Source organism: Petaurus breviceps, unplaced genomic scaffold, assembly GCF_028583685.1.
Source record: "Petaurus breviceps papuanus isolate PSGF00001 unplaced genomic scaffold, PetGlider_PUasm1.0 186, whole genome shotgun sequence".
Taxonomy (NCBI): domain Eukaryota; kingdom Metazoa; phylum Chordata; class Mammalia; order Diprotodontia; family Petauridae; genus Petaurus; species Petaurus breviceps.
This window is the reverse complement of record NW_027185798.1, coordinates 55,525,379-55,544,952: the sequence shown is the minus strand read 5'-3', so window position 1 is coordinate 55,544,952 and position 19,574 is coordinate 55,525,379. Positions and strand designations below refer to the sequence as shown.

The 19,574-nt window shown below is 35.4% G+C and overlaps 1 protein-coding gene across 1 annotated transcript in view; it reads right to left on the bottom strand.

Moving 5' to 3' along the window:
• COL11A1 (collagen type XI alpha 1 chain) overlaps positions 1-19,574 on the bottom strand; it is a 301,954-nt gene that overhangs the window by 88,991 nt on the left and 193,389 nt on the right. Inside the window, exons 38-41 of the mRNA XM_069090512.1 lie at positions 11,785-11,838; positions 3,399-3,506; positions 2,797-2,886; positions 2,472-2,525 (exon numbers count right to left, since the gene is read on the bottom strand). Of these exons, the coding sequence (XP_068946613.1) occupies positions 2,472-2,525; positions 2,797-2,886; positions 3,399-3,506; positions 11,785-11,838 (306 nt within the window). The remainder of the gene's footprint in view (positions 1-2,471; positions 2,526-2,796; positions 2,887-3,398; positions 3,507-11,784; positions 11,839-19,574) is intronic.

The following is a 19,574-nucleotide window of genomic DNA, read 5'->3' as shown; positions in this document are numbered from 1 at the left end:
ATGAAGTTCCTCTGCAAATTTTTCTTCCTCTTCCTTTCCAAATGTTATATAATTAACATGCTTAATTTCTAAACTCTCTAAATGATTATGGCGGCATTATGAAAAATCATGGCAGCTCCATAGCTGAAAGCTTGAACATTGGCTGAGTTAAATTAAAGCCTAAAAACTGACTTTTGGTTTCCTCATTCTCACCTCTACAATTGGCTGAGTCCTAAGTCTAAAACAGTGAAATCTCCTTCAACTCTGTGTTTTCTCCATGGGATGGTCTGCTTAATACCTACTAGACACTTATGTAACAATCATGACTGGGAAAAGATTAATATCAGCATGCTGATATGACGTATCTATTAAAAAAAACCTCAGTTTTGAATAGTCAAAAGACAGTGATGGGAGGAGGACACTGAAAGTGAATCAAAAAGGCATATTATATAAATCAAATTTAATGAATTGATGATGATTATTAACTTAGAAAGACAAGATGTCAGGCTTAAATCTGGAGGAGGAGGGTGTCAGGTAGAAGAGGGATTGTATTAATTCAATGCAATTCCATAAAGTTAAATTAGTATCAATGAATAGAGATTATAAGACTGTAAATTTCAGCCAGGTGGCTTAGTGAATAGAGTTCTGGACCTGAAATCAGGAGACCTGAATTTAAATCTGGCCTCCAACACTTACTACCTATATGACTTTTGGTAAGTCACTTAATTCTGTTTACCTCAGTTTCCTCATCTGTAAAACTAGTTGAAGAAAGGAATGGCAAACCACTCCAGTATCTTTGCCAAAAACAAAACAAAACAAAAAAACAAATGGGGTCACAAAGAGTCATATAGGATTGAAATGACTGAACAAAAACAAGAACAGCAACAAATTTCAACTTGGAACAATAAAGGATTTTCTAACAACTGAAGTTAAATAAAAATAGGAGATTTTCATATGAAGCAGTTAGTTCTCCAGCACCTGAATTCTTTAAGAAGACAGGCAGCCTTGTTTAGTGGATATAGTACTGGAATTGAAATCAGGAAAACCTGGTTTCCAAACCTGACTCAGATAATTACTAGTTATGAAATCCTAAAGAAGACCTTTAACCTCTTTTTCCTCACTTTCCTGATCTGTAAAAATGAGGTTGTCCTAATGACCTCTAAGTTTCCTTCCAATGATTCTAAGGTTCTAAACCAATGATTCCAAGACTAGGTGACTACCTAATAAGGACACTGTAGGAAGAATTATGAATTGACTGAGAGATTGGACTAGAAGGCCCCTAAGGTCCTTTCCAAATCTTGGACTCTATGGAATTTTTCTTTTTTTGCAACTCCTTCCTTTTTGCTTTCTTTGAGTATGCATGTATAACAGGATACCTGGGTTCAAATTCTGTTGTGTCACTTACTTTCCACTTGCACAATGATGACGACATCACAGACTCTCTGACTCTCAGTTTCCTCATCTTTAAAAGGTATTTGGATTTGATGCTTCAAAGGTCTTTCCATCTCTAAATCATTAATTCTGAGATAGCAAATGTTCACCTACCTTCAGTTTTGTATTGTTCCTAATTACTTAAAAGATAAATCAATATCTATTTAAACGACAAAATGTTTGCTTATTTTGTTTATAACTATCATTTTGCCCTCTACTTGACTTTTCAAGAACGTTAGTTTTTTGCCCTGGAAATAGCCTGAGTTTCCTTATTTTAAAATGAGAAGGTTAGATCACATGATCTCTATGTCTTAACATCCTAATCTCTAAGTCCCAATGTTCTGTGAGATTCTGGGAATCACAAATGCATTAAATCTTTAAAGCATTCAAGAGATTACTACTAAGGATACTTTAAGAACTGAGAGAAAGCACATGAATAAGTAAGAAAATGTTTTTTCAAAGGAAGAAATAAATGAGGATATTATCTGTGATTCACCCATCTTCTGATGATTTTGTAATGCTACTTGAGTTAAATAAAGCAATCTTCATAATCTATTTAGATGATTACCTTTCATGCTTATGTGGAGATTGTTTATGTCATTTGTCAAATTATAAACTCATAAAGGATACAGATTCAATATGAGTACATTTGGCTCACAATATATGATGGAAAGTACCTTTTTTGTGACAAGATATTGAAATTAATGGAAATACATAAATCTATTGAGCATATTCCATTTACATTTCCAAATTTTTGGTGACTGAGGATTCCTATTACTCTTAAAACCTATTTATCTCCTTGGGAGCTGCTAAGAAGCAGGGAAATTTCTTCCCAGTGGTAGCAATGGGAAACAATATTTTAGTCACTTTAAATCTTTTATGTTTATGTACTCATCAGCACCTAAAATTAGTAGAAACCAATCATCATTTGATTTGACTGACATATTTTACTTATAGCCCCATGCAATATGTCAATGAAAATATCATAGCAGGAGAACAATTTTAATATAAATAATTACTTATTGAAATGTCTAACAAAGTGATTTATTAATATTACTTACAAGTGGACCAGGTGGACCCTGGGGACCTTCCCCACCTTTCAGTCCAGGTGCACCCTAAAAGAAAGAAAAATTTAATATAGATGACTAAAATATAAAAAGTAAGGAAATTATGATTTATAAGGAAAGAAAACTATCAACCCAAAGGATTTTGAAGAACAAATATGATTAATTTTAGATAAAATTAAATTAATAATAGAAAAATGAAACATAAATTTCATTAGTTTGCAATTGTATTTATGGACAACGAGTCTTCATTTAGTTAAGTTCTAAGAAAATGTCTCAGTATAAAGCTTAGTTCTTATTCTTTACCTATATGTTATTATACCTGAGCTCCAGGAAGACCTCTTTCTCCTGGGAAACCACGAAGTCCTGGTGGTCCATCTTTACCTGACACACCTTGAGGGCCAGGGTCACCCTATGAAGATGTAATAAGCATTTGAGGATAGAGAGATAAAGTGATACCATTATTAAGCCATGATTATACCCACCGTAACTGAACATTAAATCTTGACATTGGACAGTGATGAATGCATTCAATGGAAGCCACATATATTCAATAAGATTGCAATTAGACAATTACATGCAAACATATACAATTACATTGAACATAAAATTAACAAACAATAGAGCCTTTCTTATTGAAGGCTATTAAAAACATGCTTTTTAAAGTTAATTTAGTATAAATGCAATAGTACAAATCAATAGAACAAATTTCCTTTAGAATTATCGTTTAAATAAAACATATATTTTTAAAAAATAGAAGCATTTACTGAAATAGACTCACATAAGATATTTTACTTATAATTATATATTTCTGTAACCCTAGTATTTCGTTATTTATAGAAGCACTGGATAATGTGTAAATGGTTATAGAACCATAGGCTGAAGTCTAAATCCTGATTACTCACTTAAAATTCCATATATTACCTTTGCACCCTCTTTTCCAGCTGCACCAGGAAGGCCTTGCTCACCAGGAGGCCCAGGAGGTCCAGGATGACCTCGTTCACCTATTGGACCAGTCTCACCAGTTGGACCCTGAATTAATTAAAGAAAAACTCAGTGCAATGACTGCTTATAGGTAGCTAAGAAACAAATATGACAGGTGCTCTATGCCTTTCCCTAGAAATCTCCTCCTGAAAGCTCATAACAATATTATAATTCCCATAATGAAAGTGCCTGCCATCCTTTTGGCTTCTCCCTTTGAATGAAAGGCTCCTTCCAGAACCTTCACTTAAGGAGATGACTCAGGCCAGCCATGTCTTCGTTCTTCCCTAGGCTACACTCTGGACTTCCTCAGCCATGGCCTCTATCAGGGTCCCTTCCCAAATTCTCCTGTCTCTCTTTAGTTTCCTCTTATGTGTTGTCTTCCCCATTAGAATATAAGTTCCTTGAGGGCCAGGATATTCTTTCTGACTGTATTGTATATCCAAAACTTCACCCAGTGCCTAGCACACATCAGCATTTGATAAATGTTCATTGACTGACATATTTGAATCAATTAAAATGAATCTTCAAAACAATCATTGATTCTCAAATTGGATTTTAAGAAAATCATGATTATTAATATTTGATCACTGTTAGAATCCACTGTAAGGCTATCTGTATGGTTCACAGGTTTAAAAGAATAAACAACATCAATTGCCAACTTCTGCATGACGGACATGATGCTGATTTCTACATCTGCTTTCATTAATTATTTTTTCAATCTATTTTCACAGAAGCTATCAGGATCTTTGAAGATAAAACTCAGGATTCAATTTGAAGTAGTTTTACTTAAGTTGAGAAGTAATGATAAATAGGGGTAGTACATGTCAAAGAATAAAAATCAGTATATGAATGCAAAGGACTTATCCCTTATACATATATTAGGAAAATCCAATCAATAAAGAAGAGTTTATTTAATACTTGTGATGACTCCAAATTCTCTAGCATTATATTTGATGATTTTTGCTATCTGGTTCTAATCAATTTGTTGGCTTACTGACCTCTCTTTCCATGTTTACTTCACAGTATTTAATATTCCTCCATTCTACACCATGGATATACCTTCTGTCCTTCCCATTCCATCACTTATTCCTGTTGTTCATGTTGTTTGTCCTTTGTCATTGAAGAGGACCATGCCTGGCATACATACTTTCCTTATTTCTGTCTCTTAGAATCCTTAGCTTCATTCAAGGCTCAGCTCAGGAACTACTTCCTTCTCAAATATTAAGGTATATACTCATCTGTTTATATGTTGTGCACCCATGGTTTAATATAAGCTTTTTTAGAAATGGATTGTTCTCCATTTTGTTCTTGTATTTCCAGTGTCTAGTACAACACTTCACACATAGTACGTACTTAGTAATTTCTCATTAGGTGGAGGAGCATTGGTGTTTAATAAGTGTTTGTTAGATTTAATTGTTTTGATTTTAATGCCAGCAGTATAACATGGTCACAAAAAGAAATGGGCACTTATTTGGCAAAGTGGATAGAGTGCCAGTCCTAGAGTCAGGAAGACTCATTTTCCCAAGTTGAAATCTGGCTTTAGACACGAGATATGTGACCCTGGACAACATCTGTTTAATCCTATTTGCCCCAGTTTCCTCATCTGTAAAATGAGCTGGAGAAGATAATGGGAAACCTCTCCATTATCTTTGCCAAGAAAACCCCAAATGGTTCATGAGGACTTGGACACAACTGAAAAGCAACTGGACAACAACAAGAATATTGACAGTAGTATCATGTTAAAGAGGGAGGTTGCAGATCTCTGCTCTGGTTACTTACTATATGCTATCAGTTCTGGTAACCACGTTTTAAGAAGGAGATGGAAAAGCAGAAGACCATCTAAAGGAGGGGGAGGGGGAGCAGGAGGAGGCTTGAAACTACTCCATACAAAAACTGATTGATTGAAGGAAAAATGGATGTTTAGTTTCGAGAGGAAAAGTGTTAAAGTAGATGTCGCAACTGTCTTTAAATATATGAAATTGTGTATATAAGATTGTGATTTGTTTTGCTTTACCTCAGGGCACATCATTACAAGCAATGGGTAGAAGTTATAGAGAGACAGATTTTGGCTCAATAAAAGGCTCATTATTTTTTCCATCCTGGAAAAATTACCCAACATGAAATATCCAAAGCTATCCATGGATTTGTATCAATGTAGATTTTCAAGAAAGGACTAGATTACCATTTAACTGGTTAAGAATGTCACAGAGAAGATTCCTGTTCAGGAATGGGTTAAATTATTTGATCTTTGAGGTCCCTTCCAATTCTGATATTCTATGTCTCTAAGAGAGCAGAAAAGAGTGTGAACAGAATTTTGATTGGTTTAGAAATCATCAAACAACCATGTCATGACTAATGACAAAAAAAGGAGTATGAATATATTTCTCCAGGGAGAGAAAAAGACATGACAATTATCTTTACATTTTTAAAGGGTTATTTCTTCAAAGAAGTTTTATAGGCTTATAGTCTTGAAAGCAATAGCTGTCAGGAAAAGGCAGGCAGAATTTGATTCAATATGAGGAATAACTTTCTAACAATGTCCCAAAATGGAATGCATTGCCTAATGTGGCAATGAAAACATAGGAGTTTGATTTAGAAATGTCTAAGATTCCTACCAACTCTAAAATTCTCAAATTCAATAATACTGTTTCCAATTCTGGAGTCCAATATGAATTTGTAGGGAAAGTTAACTAAAGAGCTAAAAACTTAAAATAGGAAAGAGATGTCTTACTGCTCAAAGGAATAGGATATATTATTTTCTAACATCTTTCATGTCAGTGGGCTTAGGATCCAAAGAATACCTCTTGGAAATTAGCATGGTATCTACATATTCATTGTTTAGGTCTTGTCCTTTGTACAAACTGGCTTCATCAAGTGTTCCCCTGCTTCCCACCTTTGGAAATGTGTCTTGTATATGAGCCATGGATTTAGTTTCTAGTCCAATATGATCTTGAGCTTTTCTTATGGACCTAGTTCAGTCACACCCCTTTGGAGAGGAGAGGTAAAGAAATTTACAAGACTCAAAGTCAAGAGAACCTGTATTCCAGTCCTGCTTCTAACTCATACTGAAAAATCATTATATCTCTCAGAGGCAATTGTCTAAATCTCTAATTTGTAAAAAGCAAAGCAAAACAAAACAAAAAACCCCACTATTGATCTGCATAAGTAGGAGTTCCCTATCCCTGATGAAATCATCGATCTAGATGAAAACAAAACAAACAAACAACAAAACCAGGAATAATTCAATAAATCACTTATTGGGGTGATATAAAAACTGACCTAGATCCTCCAGATTCTTAAATTTGCAATCACCTATGGGTATCTGGGAATTCCAGGGACCAAAATGAGCCCCCTAAACAAGCCCTCCTGATCAATGATTCCCCTGACCCCAAACTAACCATGATCCCTATTCCTAGAGGTGAGTTCTGAGATGTATGCCTGAGGAATCCTGAAGCCAGGGAGATGGGATTTCCATTTGCTTGAGGTTAGTGGAAATAAATAGCCAGCTGCATTCAGTTGCAGCAAATGCCACATTGAAAAATGTCAGGTCATTTAAGTGCCTCCAGAGAGTTGCTGCTTTGTGGTGCTGCCATTTAATCAGCTTTCACTTAAACTTGTTATGGCAAAAGAAGGCTGACCAGCTGTGCTCTAGCTCCACTTAGCATAAAACAAAAGAGAACAGATTTAAGCTAAAGCATGAGAGATTTCATTGAAGTCTAAAGAAGAATTTCAGGACAAGGCTGTTCAGCAATAAAATGTGTTGATTAGTCATCTTGTATAGCGTTATTCTCTGGAAGTCTGTTAAGGACCATGAAATGTTCTCTGGTGACTGGGATGTTTGAAGTACAATTCTACCTAAAGGCAATGGTTTTACATAGTGACCCTTCCAGTCTTAAGACATGTCAATTTTATGATTTCTAGAACTCTATAATTTCATGCAAATGATACAATGTCTATTTCAATAACACATAATAGTGCTAAATAAATGTGTGTTAATTGCTTTTCACCATTTCACAGAAATAAAGATTTAGGACTTCAGGGGCTACCTAGTCTGATACTAATCCAAAACAAGATTTTCCTCCATAGCATACCTGCGAAATGACCATTTAGTCTCTGCTTAAAGATCTCCAATGAGAAAGAACCAGAGACTTCTCTAAATAGTTCATTCCTTCCTGTGAACAGCTCTAATTTTTCCTGAGTTTTTTCATTACATCAAGCTTAAATTTGTCTCTTTGCAACTTCTGCTCATTACTTTTAGCTCTATCATGTGGGACAAAGCAGAATAAATTTTTCCACATGATGTTCTAGTAGCAATCATGTTCTCTCATTCTCCCAAGTCTTCTCAATAAATGAGCATTTTGGAACATCTTGCTAAGTGCTAGGGAGGCAAACTAATGGATTAATGCATAGAGTATTGTGTAGGGAGTCAAGAAGACCTGAGTTCAAAGCTGTCCTCAGACACTTATTAGCTATGCAGCCCTGGGCAAGTCACTTAACCTCTTTGCCTTAATTCACTGGAGAAGGAATTGGTAAACTACTCCAATATCTTTGCCAAAAACAAAACAAAACAAAAAAACATGGACAGTATTGGCATGCTATGGTCCATGGAGGGACAAAGAGTAAGACAAGACTGAAAAAGAACAATAACAAAACTAAGGTTACAAAGACAAAAGGGAAACTGCCCCTGCCCTCAAGGAGTTTGCATTCTAACAGATAAGCTTAAATATCTCCAATATCTAAGAAATAATATTCTTAGTTCAACAATTCATTTATTATGAAACCAAGGTTCTTCAATATCCTTTTGAACATTTGGGACACTTTCCATCTTAAGGCTGTTCTCCCACTAAGACCTGAAGACAACACACTAGATGTGACCTGACCGAGGATAGTTCTGGGCTCTCAACACCTCTTAGAATGCAGACTAAGATTATATTTTCTTTCTTAGTGTTCCTATCACTGTGTTCAATTAATAGACATTTATTTAGCACTATTATGTAATATTGAAATAAAGATTGTATCATTTACATGAAAGAATTCTAGAAATCATACAATTTACAAGTCTTAAGACTGAAAGCATTACTAGGTAAAACAATTGGCTTCAGGCAATGAACACATTCTATTGCTGAACAGCCTTATGGTCTACTGAAGTGTTCAAATTTTTTTTTCAGCCCAAACTTCTATCTAGCCATCAATCCCCATTTTGTCCTTGTGAAGTTGATTTTAACCTGTCTGAGTTTATATTTATTCCTATTAAATTCCATTTTATTTAATTCAATTGTATCAGAGCCAAAAGGCACCTTAGAAATCATCCACTCCTATCTCTTCTTTTCAGAGATAAGTTAATTGAAGCTAGAAAGTTAAGTGATTTGCCCAAGGTGACAAAAGTGGCAGAGCCCATATTCAAACCCAGGTTTTGACTCTAATCTTAGTGCTCTTTCTCTTACATGATACTGCTTCCCTTTGGCATCCCTATTCTTTCGGAATATAGTTGATTCACAATTGAATGGGTGCTCTCATCAAGGCAAAAATTAAGAAAGATCTTTGTTGCTATAAAAAGGGAATAGAAGGAATATTAATTATTATGAAACCACTTCCTTGATCTTCCACAAAACCCTGCCTGTGCTTGAAAAAAGCAAAAGTCTGGGCTCTATAAAGCTCCAGTAAATGGTAATAATTCAGTAAACTTGCATATTCAATAAAGGCACACTTGCTATTATTTCTGACTTGAAGAGAAGGAATGGATGACATGTGCCTTAGTCAGTTTTAGAAGCTTCCAACTAGGCATAAAAGGATATCATAAAAGGGTTTGAGGTTTAGAAGGATTCAGATAAGTCACATGATGTTTATAGTTTTATTCTATTGTGTTGCCTTTCTCTTCCTCAAGCATTCCAAATAAAAGGAATAGGTCTTATACTATCTTTTTATAAAAATTTCTGAAAGTGGATTTTGAAGTTTTTTGCCATAGGTTAAAAATAAATCTTTATCTTAGCAGTAACCTCAGTAGCATGCCCTTTAGGCAGTACTGCTCTTAATTAAAAATGATGAATGGCAAAGCAATGGAGAACCTATTTAACACAAGGAAATTCACATTTTCTTTCTACTGTGTTGCATCAAAAAGGGGCTATGAATACTTTTGTGTCCTTTGACCCAGCAATACCACTCCTGGGGTTGTATCCCAAGGAGATCATGGAAGTGGGGGGAAGACCCATATGTACAGAAATGTTTGTGGTGGCTCTTTTTGTGGTGGCAGGGAGTTGGGGGTTGCCCATTGGTTGGGGAGTGGCTGAGCAGGTTGTGGTGTGTGCATGTTATGGAGTACTGTTGTGCTGTAGGAGGCAGGAGGCAGACAGTCTTTGCATTCGCCTGGAGAGGCTTGTACGGACTGGTGCTAGGTGAGAGGAGTGGAGCTGGGGAAGGTTTGTACACAATTGCACACGTGCCATATGTGTGATGACCAACTTTGGTGGACTGGACTCTTCTCAGCAATGCAGTGATATAGGTCGGTCCAGGGGCACTCATGATAGAGAGAGGTGTGTGCATCCAGAGAAAGAACTAGAAAGAACTGAGTTTGTATCCAGATGGAGGCAGGGTACCTGATCTTTTTCCTTTTCTTGTTTGATTTTATGTCCTCTTTACCATTTTTCATTCCATCTGATACAATCCGTCTTTATAACCTGACTAACGTATAGTGTGAAAGTATTTACAGATCCTATACTTGACTGTATGCCACCGTGGGGGGGAGGGCAAGGAGGGGGATAAGGTGTGAAGCTCAAGGAATTGTGGAGTTGAATCCTGTGGACTAGAAGTAAACAAACAAATTAAAAAAATTTAAAAAAATGGATTCTGTTTTGCTCTCAGTGAATAGTGAGAAAGATGGGATAGAAACCAGTCACATTTTATTTCATATTCCCAATGCATATATATTGTTGAAGTATTGCTTTTTAAACACACACACACACACACACACACACACACACTGACTGATTAATCTACTTTTGTTAGACTCTTCAGCAGCTACTCATTCCCCAATTGTATTTCATTAGCAAGAGTGAAATTCCAGCCTCAGGTATGATTACATAAATCCTTTGAACTTCAAGTCAATTACAGATAAAAACTTAACCCCAAGTATTCTCTACTTTTCAGAAACAGATAAAAAATATTTTCTGTTTTTAGCTGTTTCATTTAACTTGATACATCTTAACAGGTAAGCTTTTTAGTTCTTAGGTCACCTCCATAAAGATGTTGGTAAGCTGGTGTGTAGTAGAGGGATAAATAGAATTGATTCTCAGATATTCAGATGATAATTATTAAATCTATGGACTCATATTTCCTGGAGCATTTTGAACACTTTACCTATCATCCAGCAATAATAATTTAGTGCTCAGAAAATCCAAACTAAATGTCATTTTAAAAATAAAATAATAAAGATAAATCTGTTGGGTGGGTGAAGACAAATAAAATATATTGCAAACATGAAATTCTCACTTTAATATGGAAATTAAAAGATAGTGTAATTGAGTCAATGCAAGTCAGGAAGGACAGGATTCAAGTAGCCTTTGATGCATAACAGGGTGAACATGGGTCAATCTTTTAGTTTCCCAGGATCCTCAGGAAACTCTCAAACAATAAATTACAGATAAGTTACTGATATGCGTCACTGGAATTTCTACAGTAAAATTTCCTAACCAAATGAAATCAGAGGTCTGAACCAAATCAAAGAAAAAAAAAAGAGTATGCAGGAACATCACATAATCTCATAACTGACCCCAAAGGCCATCTGGTACAAACTAAAATGTGGATAAGCATCTTCTCTATAACCCAGCCAATAAGTGGTCATTTAGTACTTGCTTAAAGATCTTAACTTCTAAGGCATTTTACTCTATCTCAGGACAGTTCTAATCATTAAGTATTTATTTGGTTTTTTTCTGTGAATGCTATTATATAGTATTATATAAACTATTATATAGTATTATAAGTGAGTACTTCACTAATTAAAACTTCTAGGATGAAGTCACCACATAACGAATTCTGTCCTATGGCAAAAAGAGTGACATAGTTTAATTCTAAAGTACACTTAATTTTTGGATTATCTGATACTTCCCATTATCCAAGTTGTTGCTTTCCTTTACTAGGAATTGATTGCATTAGTAAGTAGAGATTTAGATGAATTTATTGAAATCACCTTATATATATGCAATCAGAAATACCAAAATTAATCCTATTAATGCATACTATCCTCAAGAAGTATCATCATGTTCAGAAAATTAAAAGTTTAAAGTATTAGAAAATCCTAAAATCTTGAAGAATATAATGTAAAACGACCTACCTGTGGTCCGACAACACCGCCTGGTCCTGGAGGACCTGTTTTGCCTTGAAATCCCTAAGGAATGAAACATGACATTTATTAGTTATATATTATTTTAAAAGCACATTAGGTAATAGGATGGCTCACAGTTGTAAAGAAAGTTGCTTTTCAGGAATATACTCTCTCAAGCTATAAAAGTTTTCATATTCATCATTTTTATGGACACTTAAAACTGAAATACTATATTCATTACAAGACTTTCCAAAGCTCCATCTTTTGCTAACTATAATTATCACCGATTTTTCTGAAAAAGATTCATTAGGTTATGCTAATAGCATACAAGTTAGCTAAGGTTTTAATTTGTTCAAAAGTCTAGTCCTCTTAAGTTGACTAGTAAAAAAAAATAGCTGGAAAAAAACAAAGAATGAAGAGAGGTATTCACCAGTGAGAAAGACAAAGAAACACATACAAAATGGATATTTTGAAACACATCTTATGAATAGTTGAAAATGTCTAATCTAGAATAGGAATAAAGTAAGAAGATGGGATATAGAAGTAATTCAATAAAAATGAAAGTTTCTGATAAGGTTGATAGTAACAAGCAATTTTAGAAATAAGTTTGTATAAAAGCAACAAAATATAGAATTCCCATGTGCTGGATTTGTCATCCAAGTAAATGATTTAGATATTTTTTGAATCATTTACTATTCTGAATCACCAGGAGACAATTTTCTTGATGTTAATGTAATTCTTCCTACTATCTATTCCATACTCAGAACAATTGTATCCCAATAGTCTGATATAATGGAACAAGTAATTAAAAGAGGCTTATAAAAAGAATGATTATTAGCATGATGGGATACCATTTCAGGAATAAATTGAAACACTTAGCTTTATAGGCCCAAATGAACACTGGGAGGAGAAGCAGAAAATGGGAAATAGGGAGAGAAAGGAGAGGCAAAGGAAAGGAAAGAGATAGAGGGATTGAGGAAAGTGAATATGATATTAAGAGAAAAGGAAGAAGGAAATGGGGAATATCTAGTTCATATGACACAAGCTTGACACAGGGCTTTAACATATTTTATTCTTCATTAAGCTGATCTATAAGGCTATTACAAATGGCATTTTTTTTTCTTGACCTATAGTAGGGACTTAAAAGTTTGTTGACTGATTAATTGACTTCTGATTACCACTTCAATGAAATAATTTTTAAATCTTGTTAAAGTCACATTAAAACCAATAAGATGAAAGATGCATAGTTTTTGCAAAAGATTTATTAAGTGAAGGATACAATCTTGATAGAAGAAATAAGATGAGAAACAAAGACTATAATCATGATGGAGGGTCTACTTTTGTATCATTAAGTTTTGGATGAAAAACTATAGATATAGCCTTTATGGTAGTATATTTGTGTATAGAAGTACAAAAAAATTGAACATATGTAGATCAGCATGTTGTAGTGACTACAGAGTTGGCCTTAGGGTCAAGAAAATCTAGATTCATGTCCCACCCCCAATAAATACTAGTTTTGTGATTCTGGGAGCTGAACTTGTCAATGCCATAAGAAACAAACAAAAAAAATATTGCACAGCAGTTGTCTAATTACATTTGTAGAGAGAGATTCTTACCTAAAAATTCCTTATATCAAGGGAACTGGAGTTACATATGCTATCTTTCAACCAACTAATCCATCAATTTATATATCAAGATATGTTTTTAATATATATATATGCATAGATGGTACAATACCAATATCAAAATTGGACTTGATGGTATTGTTGAAGATAAAAAAAATTTCTCCTATTCTGTAAAGTCATTGATAGGATTTTATTTATTCTATATTTCCCAATGCTGATAAAAGTCAACTTATTTTTTTTAAGTTTAAGTCTAAGAAGTTTTTCTTTCTAGTTTTTTCAGTTGTTTAAGCACTATGGAGACAAATGTATTGATTGGTTTACTAAATTTTCACTTTTCTACTAGTTTATCTGACATCAGATCATGTAAAGATATCTGAGTAATTGATTTTTAGAACCTTGCATCTCTAATGGTCAAAGAGTTGATTCAGGTTTTAAAAAAGAGAGTAATTTAAGTTGATTTTTGTCTTGAATTTCATTAGTGTCACTATCCCAAGGTGATTGCACAAGAATAAAAGAATGGCTTTTAAAATTGGTTTCCCCTTATGATTAATTGCATACAAGGAATCTGCTGCAAGTACAAAAGGTAGAGGGAGGCCAATCAGAGTCCAAATCATTCTTTTTCCATATCTATGTGTATACTGAGAAATGTTATAAAATATATATTTAGGCTATAGGATTTGCTACTGCTACGAACTTTAGAAATCTTGCCATTTAAGAGGCAGCTAGGTGGCGCAGTGAATAGAGCACCGGCCCTGGAATCAGGAGGACCTGAGTTCAAATCCAGCCTCAGACACTTAACACAAAAACTAGCCATGTGACCTTGAGCAAGTCACTTAACCCCAATTGCCCTCCAAAAAAAAAACCCACAAAATAAATAAATAAATAAGGGGCAGCTAGGTGGCTCAGGGAATAGAGCACCAGCCTTGGAGTCAGGAGGACTTGAGTTCAAATCTGGCCTCAGACACTTGACACACTTACTAGCCATGTGACTTTGGGCAAATCACTTAACCCCAATTGCCCTCCAAAAAGAAAAAAAAAAAGAAATCTTGCCATTTAACCTCCTTGATTTGCAGATGAGAAAATAAGGACTTTGATGGACAGATAGATGTCTCTCTTATTACTCTCAGGGAGAATTGAGAAGACTGGTTTCCAGAATATTAAGAAGGTGTGGTCTGAATTAAAAGTCAACAGTTGCCATAAGGCTTGTTATACAGGGCTCTCTCTGTTACTCTCAAAAAAAGCTCCATATACATCAAATTTGATTCAAGGTAACTTACAGACAAATAAGGTTCATATGAACTTGCATAGTTCACAGAGTTGTACCGTGTTTCCCCGATAATAAGACACTGTCTTATTATTTTTTTGGAAAGAAAACCACCAGAGGGCTTATTTTCAGGGGAGGGCTTATGTTGTCCTGCCTCAGCTCTCCTCCGCGGCACTGCTCTCAATGGCGCCAGCAAGCAAATCACTGGGGAAGAACAGGATGACGCGCTCACTGCTACAGCTCTGATTGGATGCAGCTCGGAGCGCGGCGTGAGTTTCACCGGGGGGGAGGGGGACGGTGCATACAGAGGGTACCGTAATGTAGCGTGTAGTGCAGGGGATCACCTTCACTACAGTAGCAATCTCAATAGGGCTTATTTTCGGGGGAGGGCTTATTTTAGAGGAATCTTACACAGTAAGGGAAGGGCTTATTTTTGGGATAGGTCTTATTATCGGGGAAACACGGGTATATATTTTGAAGGTTAAAAAGCATGACAAGAAAACCATAAATAGCTGAGAAATTTAAAAGTGGATTTCAAAAAGCTACCAATAAAAACAATTGCAATCCAACTAGGCTAATAGAAATTTAAAGATATTTAAATAATCCAGAAATGATCTCACATAGATTTTAAAACTATAACCACAAGATCTTTAAAATTTGTATATTTGGAGGGGAAAAAAGACTTATAATAATACACATTTTAAAATGAGACAAAAAATATCTATTTAAAAATGCAGCCATGGGGCAGCCAGGTGGTGCAGTGAGTAAGAGCATGGCCCAGGTGTCGGGAGGATCCAGATCGGTTCTGGCCTCAGATACTTAACACCCACACAAAATAACTGGTCATGTAACCTTGGGCAATTACTTAACCCTGATTGCTTAAAAAAATTTTTTTAAATGCAGCTACAATGGGAACCTGCAAAAATGAAAACAATGGAATTTTCCCTAAGCAAAGGGATTTATAGCTGACTTGAACTGCACCAATATGAAATAATCAATACTGAGCTATTTACTATTTTGAGGATCTCCAGAAGACTGAGCTCATTTGGGAGTCAAAGTTCAAGACTTTCAGGATAAAACTGGATTTGCCCCATAGCAACACCAAATTGTCCTATTAGTTTTAGAACCATCGGTTTCCCAAGTGCTCTAAGAGGGACACAACATCTGCATGGAAATTCTTTAGATTCATTAATAAATGAATTTCAGCATTCAGTGAAATTCTTAGGGTTAGACACAGATGAAAAAATTCACATAACTAGATCCCACTTATGAATACAGCTAACATTGTCCTGTGATCTGAATGGTAATATAAATGCATGTGGCTTGACAAATGCCTCATGTATTGATAATGCATACTCAATAAAATGCTATTAACTATGGACTAGAGTATCTACTAATTAGTTATAATCAAACCTCAAAATAGTTGAATCAATTGACCTCATATATCTTCTTAACATATGATTGACAAAGGCAATTTTGCTTAAGACAAGTTATCAATAATATGAGAATTAATTAGCAAATGTCAATAGTATCTATTAATATCACCTTGGTTTCCTTCAATTACTTTTTTTTTAAAAAGAAATCAGGGTTAAGTGACTTCTCCAGGGTGACACAGCTAGTAAGTGCCTGAGGCCAGATTTGAACTCAATTCCCCTTGACTCCAGGGTCAGTGCTCTATCCATTGTGCCACTTAGCTGCCATCTTCAAATCCTGATCTGTATCTTGCTACTGGACCTTGATGACTATGGAGGAGAGAGTGAGGCTAGTAATTCTGTATAGCCCTCTGTCCCTTAAATACAATTCACTTGCAAGTCATGGCAGCCCCTTCCAAATGTCATAGTCCTCTTTTAGAATGAAGGACAAATAATAATAACCTTCAAACCCTTATTTCCTCCAGGAAGCCTTTCCTAATCCTCTTAATTCTAATGCCTCCTCTCTGTTAATTATCTCCTATTTATTCTACATATAGCTTATTTGTATGTATTTGTTTGTGGTCTCTCTCATCACATTACATTATGAACTCCTTGAGGACAGGTACCATCTTTTGCCTCTTTTTGTATCCTGAGCACTTAGAGCAAAGCCTGGCTTGTAGTAAATGCTTAATATATACTTTTTTTTTTTGCCTTTTGAAAGGCAATTGGGGTTAAGTAACTTGCCCAAGGTTACAGGCTAGTTTTTTTTTTTCTTGTGTGTGGGTGTTAAGTGTCTGAGGCCAGAATTGAAGTAGGGTCCTCCGGACTCCAGGGCTGGTGCTTTACTCACTGCACCACCTAGCTGCCCCTTAATATATACTTATTGACTTACTGACTCACTAACTTAAATACATCCAAAAAATGAAATAATTAAATGAATAGTTAGATTTTTAAGTGAATCCCCAATACTCTAATATTCACTGGGTATATTCATCAGCTTATTAAGTCCCTCTTCTTATTTATTTCCCCTATATTGAAACTTCTTTTACTAATACACGTTGGTCCTTTCTCTGCAATTTAAAGTTTTTGAGAGTTGCCTAAAACACTAAGAGGTTTAGTCCAGAGTCATATAGATGGTATGTGCCAGAGGCAGGACTGCAACCCAGATGTTCCTGGCTCTGGCTGAGCCTAGCTCTTCATCCACTGCTGCCTAGAAAGTGATACTATTTGTCGCTCATGCATGCATGCGTGCGTGTGTAAATACACATGTAATTTTCATATATGTATATATGTGTGTATGTGTGTATATGTGTGTATACACATAAATAATTTCCTTTGTGAACTGAAGTGATTCATTTTTAGTAGCAACTCTTGAGCCTTTGGAAGCCAGAGAATAGGACAGAAAGTCAACATCAAGTATCCTTTGGCACTGACATGATCTTGTAGTTGCATAGAAACAGAAACACATTTTTTCTTTCCTTAGACAAATTTAGTTTTTGTATTTTAGAGAGTGTGCATTAACCATAGAAGCTCTAGATGTCTTTCCATTTTTTTCAAGGTGACTCTCTAGAATTTTCCTTAAATGTCAGTTTATACATATTTTAGAAGTAGCATCCTGAAATAAGACCTTGATTTACCCATTCAAGAGAAAAAAAAAGGCTATTGAAACTGGATGGAATTGTGTTTGCAAACATGAAAATGATCTACATCCTTTCAGAATATAGATCTTATGTCCCTCAAGCAGATGTCATCTCTGTGTGGAAGCCCAGACAATTTTTCACTTTTGTTTGACTAAATCATTCTTGATTAGGCTTTTGAAATTCCAGGCTTTGATGTATCAAAACTTAAAAAAAAATCCCCTAATATTTTATTTAACTTATAAATTGGTACTTGGTTTGAAAAAAAAGCAAAGACTTTGATTGCTGCTGACAGGACTTCCCCAAAGGTAGAATATTCATCTACAACAGAGATTACAGTTAATTAGGATATGTGTGTGTGTGTGTGTGTGTGTGTGTGTGTGTGTGATATACTGGAAAGAGTATTATATTTGGAATCAGATGACCAGGTTCAGTCCCCCACTGTTCCAGTACCTGTGTGATCATCAACAAATCACTTTTTGGGGGGCATTAGTTTCCTCATCTCTATATAACCAGAATTTCAAACTAAGCATGGGGTCTTTTATGTGCTGCTGCTATAAGGAAAGAGATGTGACTCCTAATCAGTGGAGAGAATGTTAACACACACTTCAGACCTATGTAAGGGGTAGAGTTGGTGGCAAAGATTTTGGATGAAGAGACATTTGTGTCTCATCAGGAGAGACACATGGAAAGACTGTGGAAGCTTGGAAGCTGTAGACATATAGGGAAAGCCTGAATTCCTTGATTTCCAGCCTGCCTGCTTAGAGACTTTGGTGAGAAAATTTCTCCTTAGGTGAAATCATAGTTTTTGTTGAGCTGAAATCTTATTCCATTTCAATAAAAAAGCTCAGTGATTCTTATATATTGTCTGGTATATTCTAGTCTGGATAATTTCTATGACTTCAGTTTGCTTAGATCAATGGGTTTACTTATTAGTTACCATTTGTCTTGATCTTTTGTGTGACCTCCATTTAATGGGAAGTGGCTAAGCCAACAGGTGTAATCTTAGGACATGTTACTTACTTAAGAGCAACCAGATAAGCAGCTTTGTTTTAAGCCCCTACTGAAAAATAATCTTACAGCTAGATCAGAAATAATATAGAGAGGAGGTTCGATAGAAATCTAACTCAATAACCTTTCTGGAAATAGTCAAGAGAAGGAGCAAGCATCCATACTTACATGGACCTTCTCATGCTTTCCTCCCACCCCACCCAGCCCCAAGGTAGAAATCACAGTTTCTCTTGGAGTACAGTGGCCTTTGCCACAATTCTATACATTTAGACAACTCATGTGGAATATCTGTCTTACATAAATACACGATCCTATCTTACATATAAAATGAGGGGTTTGTACTAGGTGACCTCTATGATCTTGGTTAGTTCTAAACTTCTGAACCTATGAACATAACATATTTCCAAACTGGCAGGATTTCAGTATCAGGAGCCTATTTCCCTACCTTCCTATTGAGTCAGTCATGGGTGTGTTCTATGACCAACTCAGGAAAACTAGTTAAAGTTAAACAGTACTGTCAGGAAAATGATTTGGGGCAACATGCCAAACTATTGGATTTCTAATTAGATAGGAAACACAGGACTTCCTGCTTAATAATCTAGGTCTAGTGGCAAAAAAAAAACCCATCTCTTTACTATGTAAATTATATATCTGGGAAAAAGTAGCTATCACAGATTATGTTGTAGTTGGTCAGTAGGTCCTTTCATGGTTAACTGGTAGAAAAAATAGGTCCATGCTCATGAGCAGTGTCAATTAAATATTTTTATCATATGTTTTCTTGAACTCTAAAAAAATAGAATAGAGGGGAAGTTAGGTGCCTCAGGGAATATTGCACCAGCCCTGGAGTCAT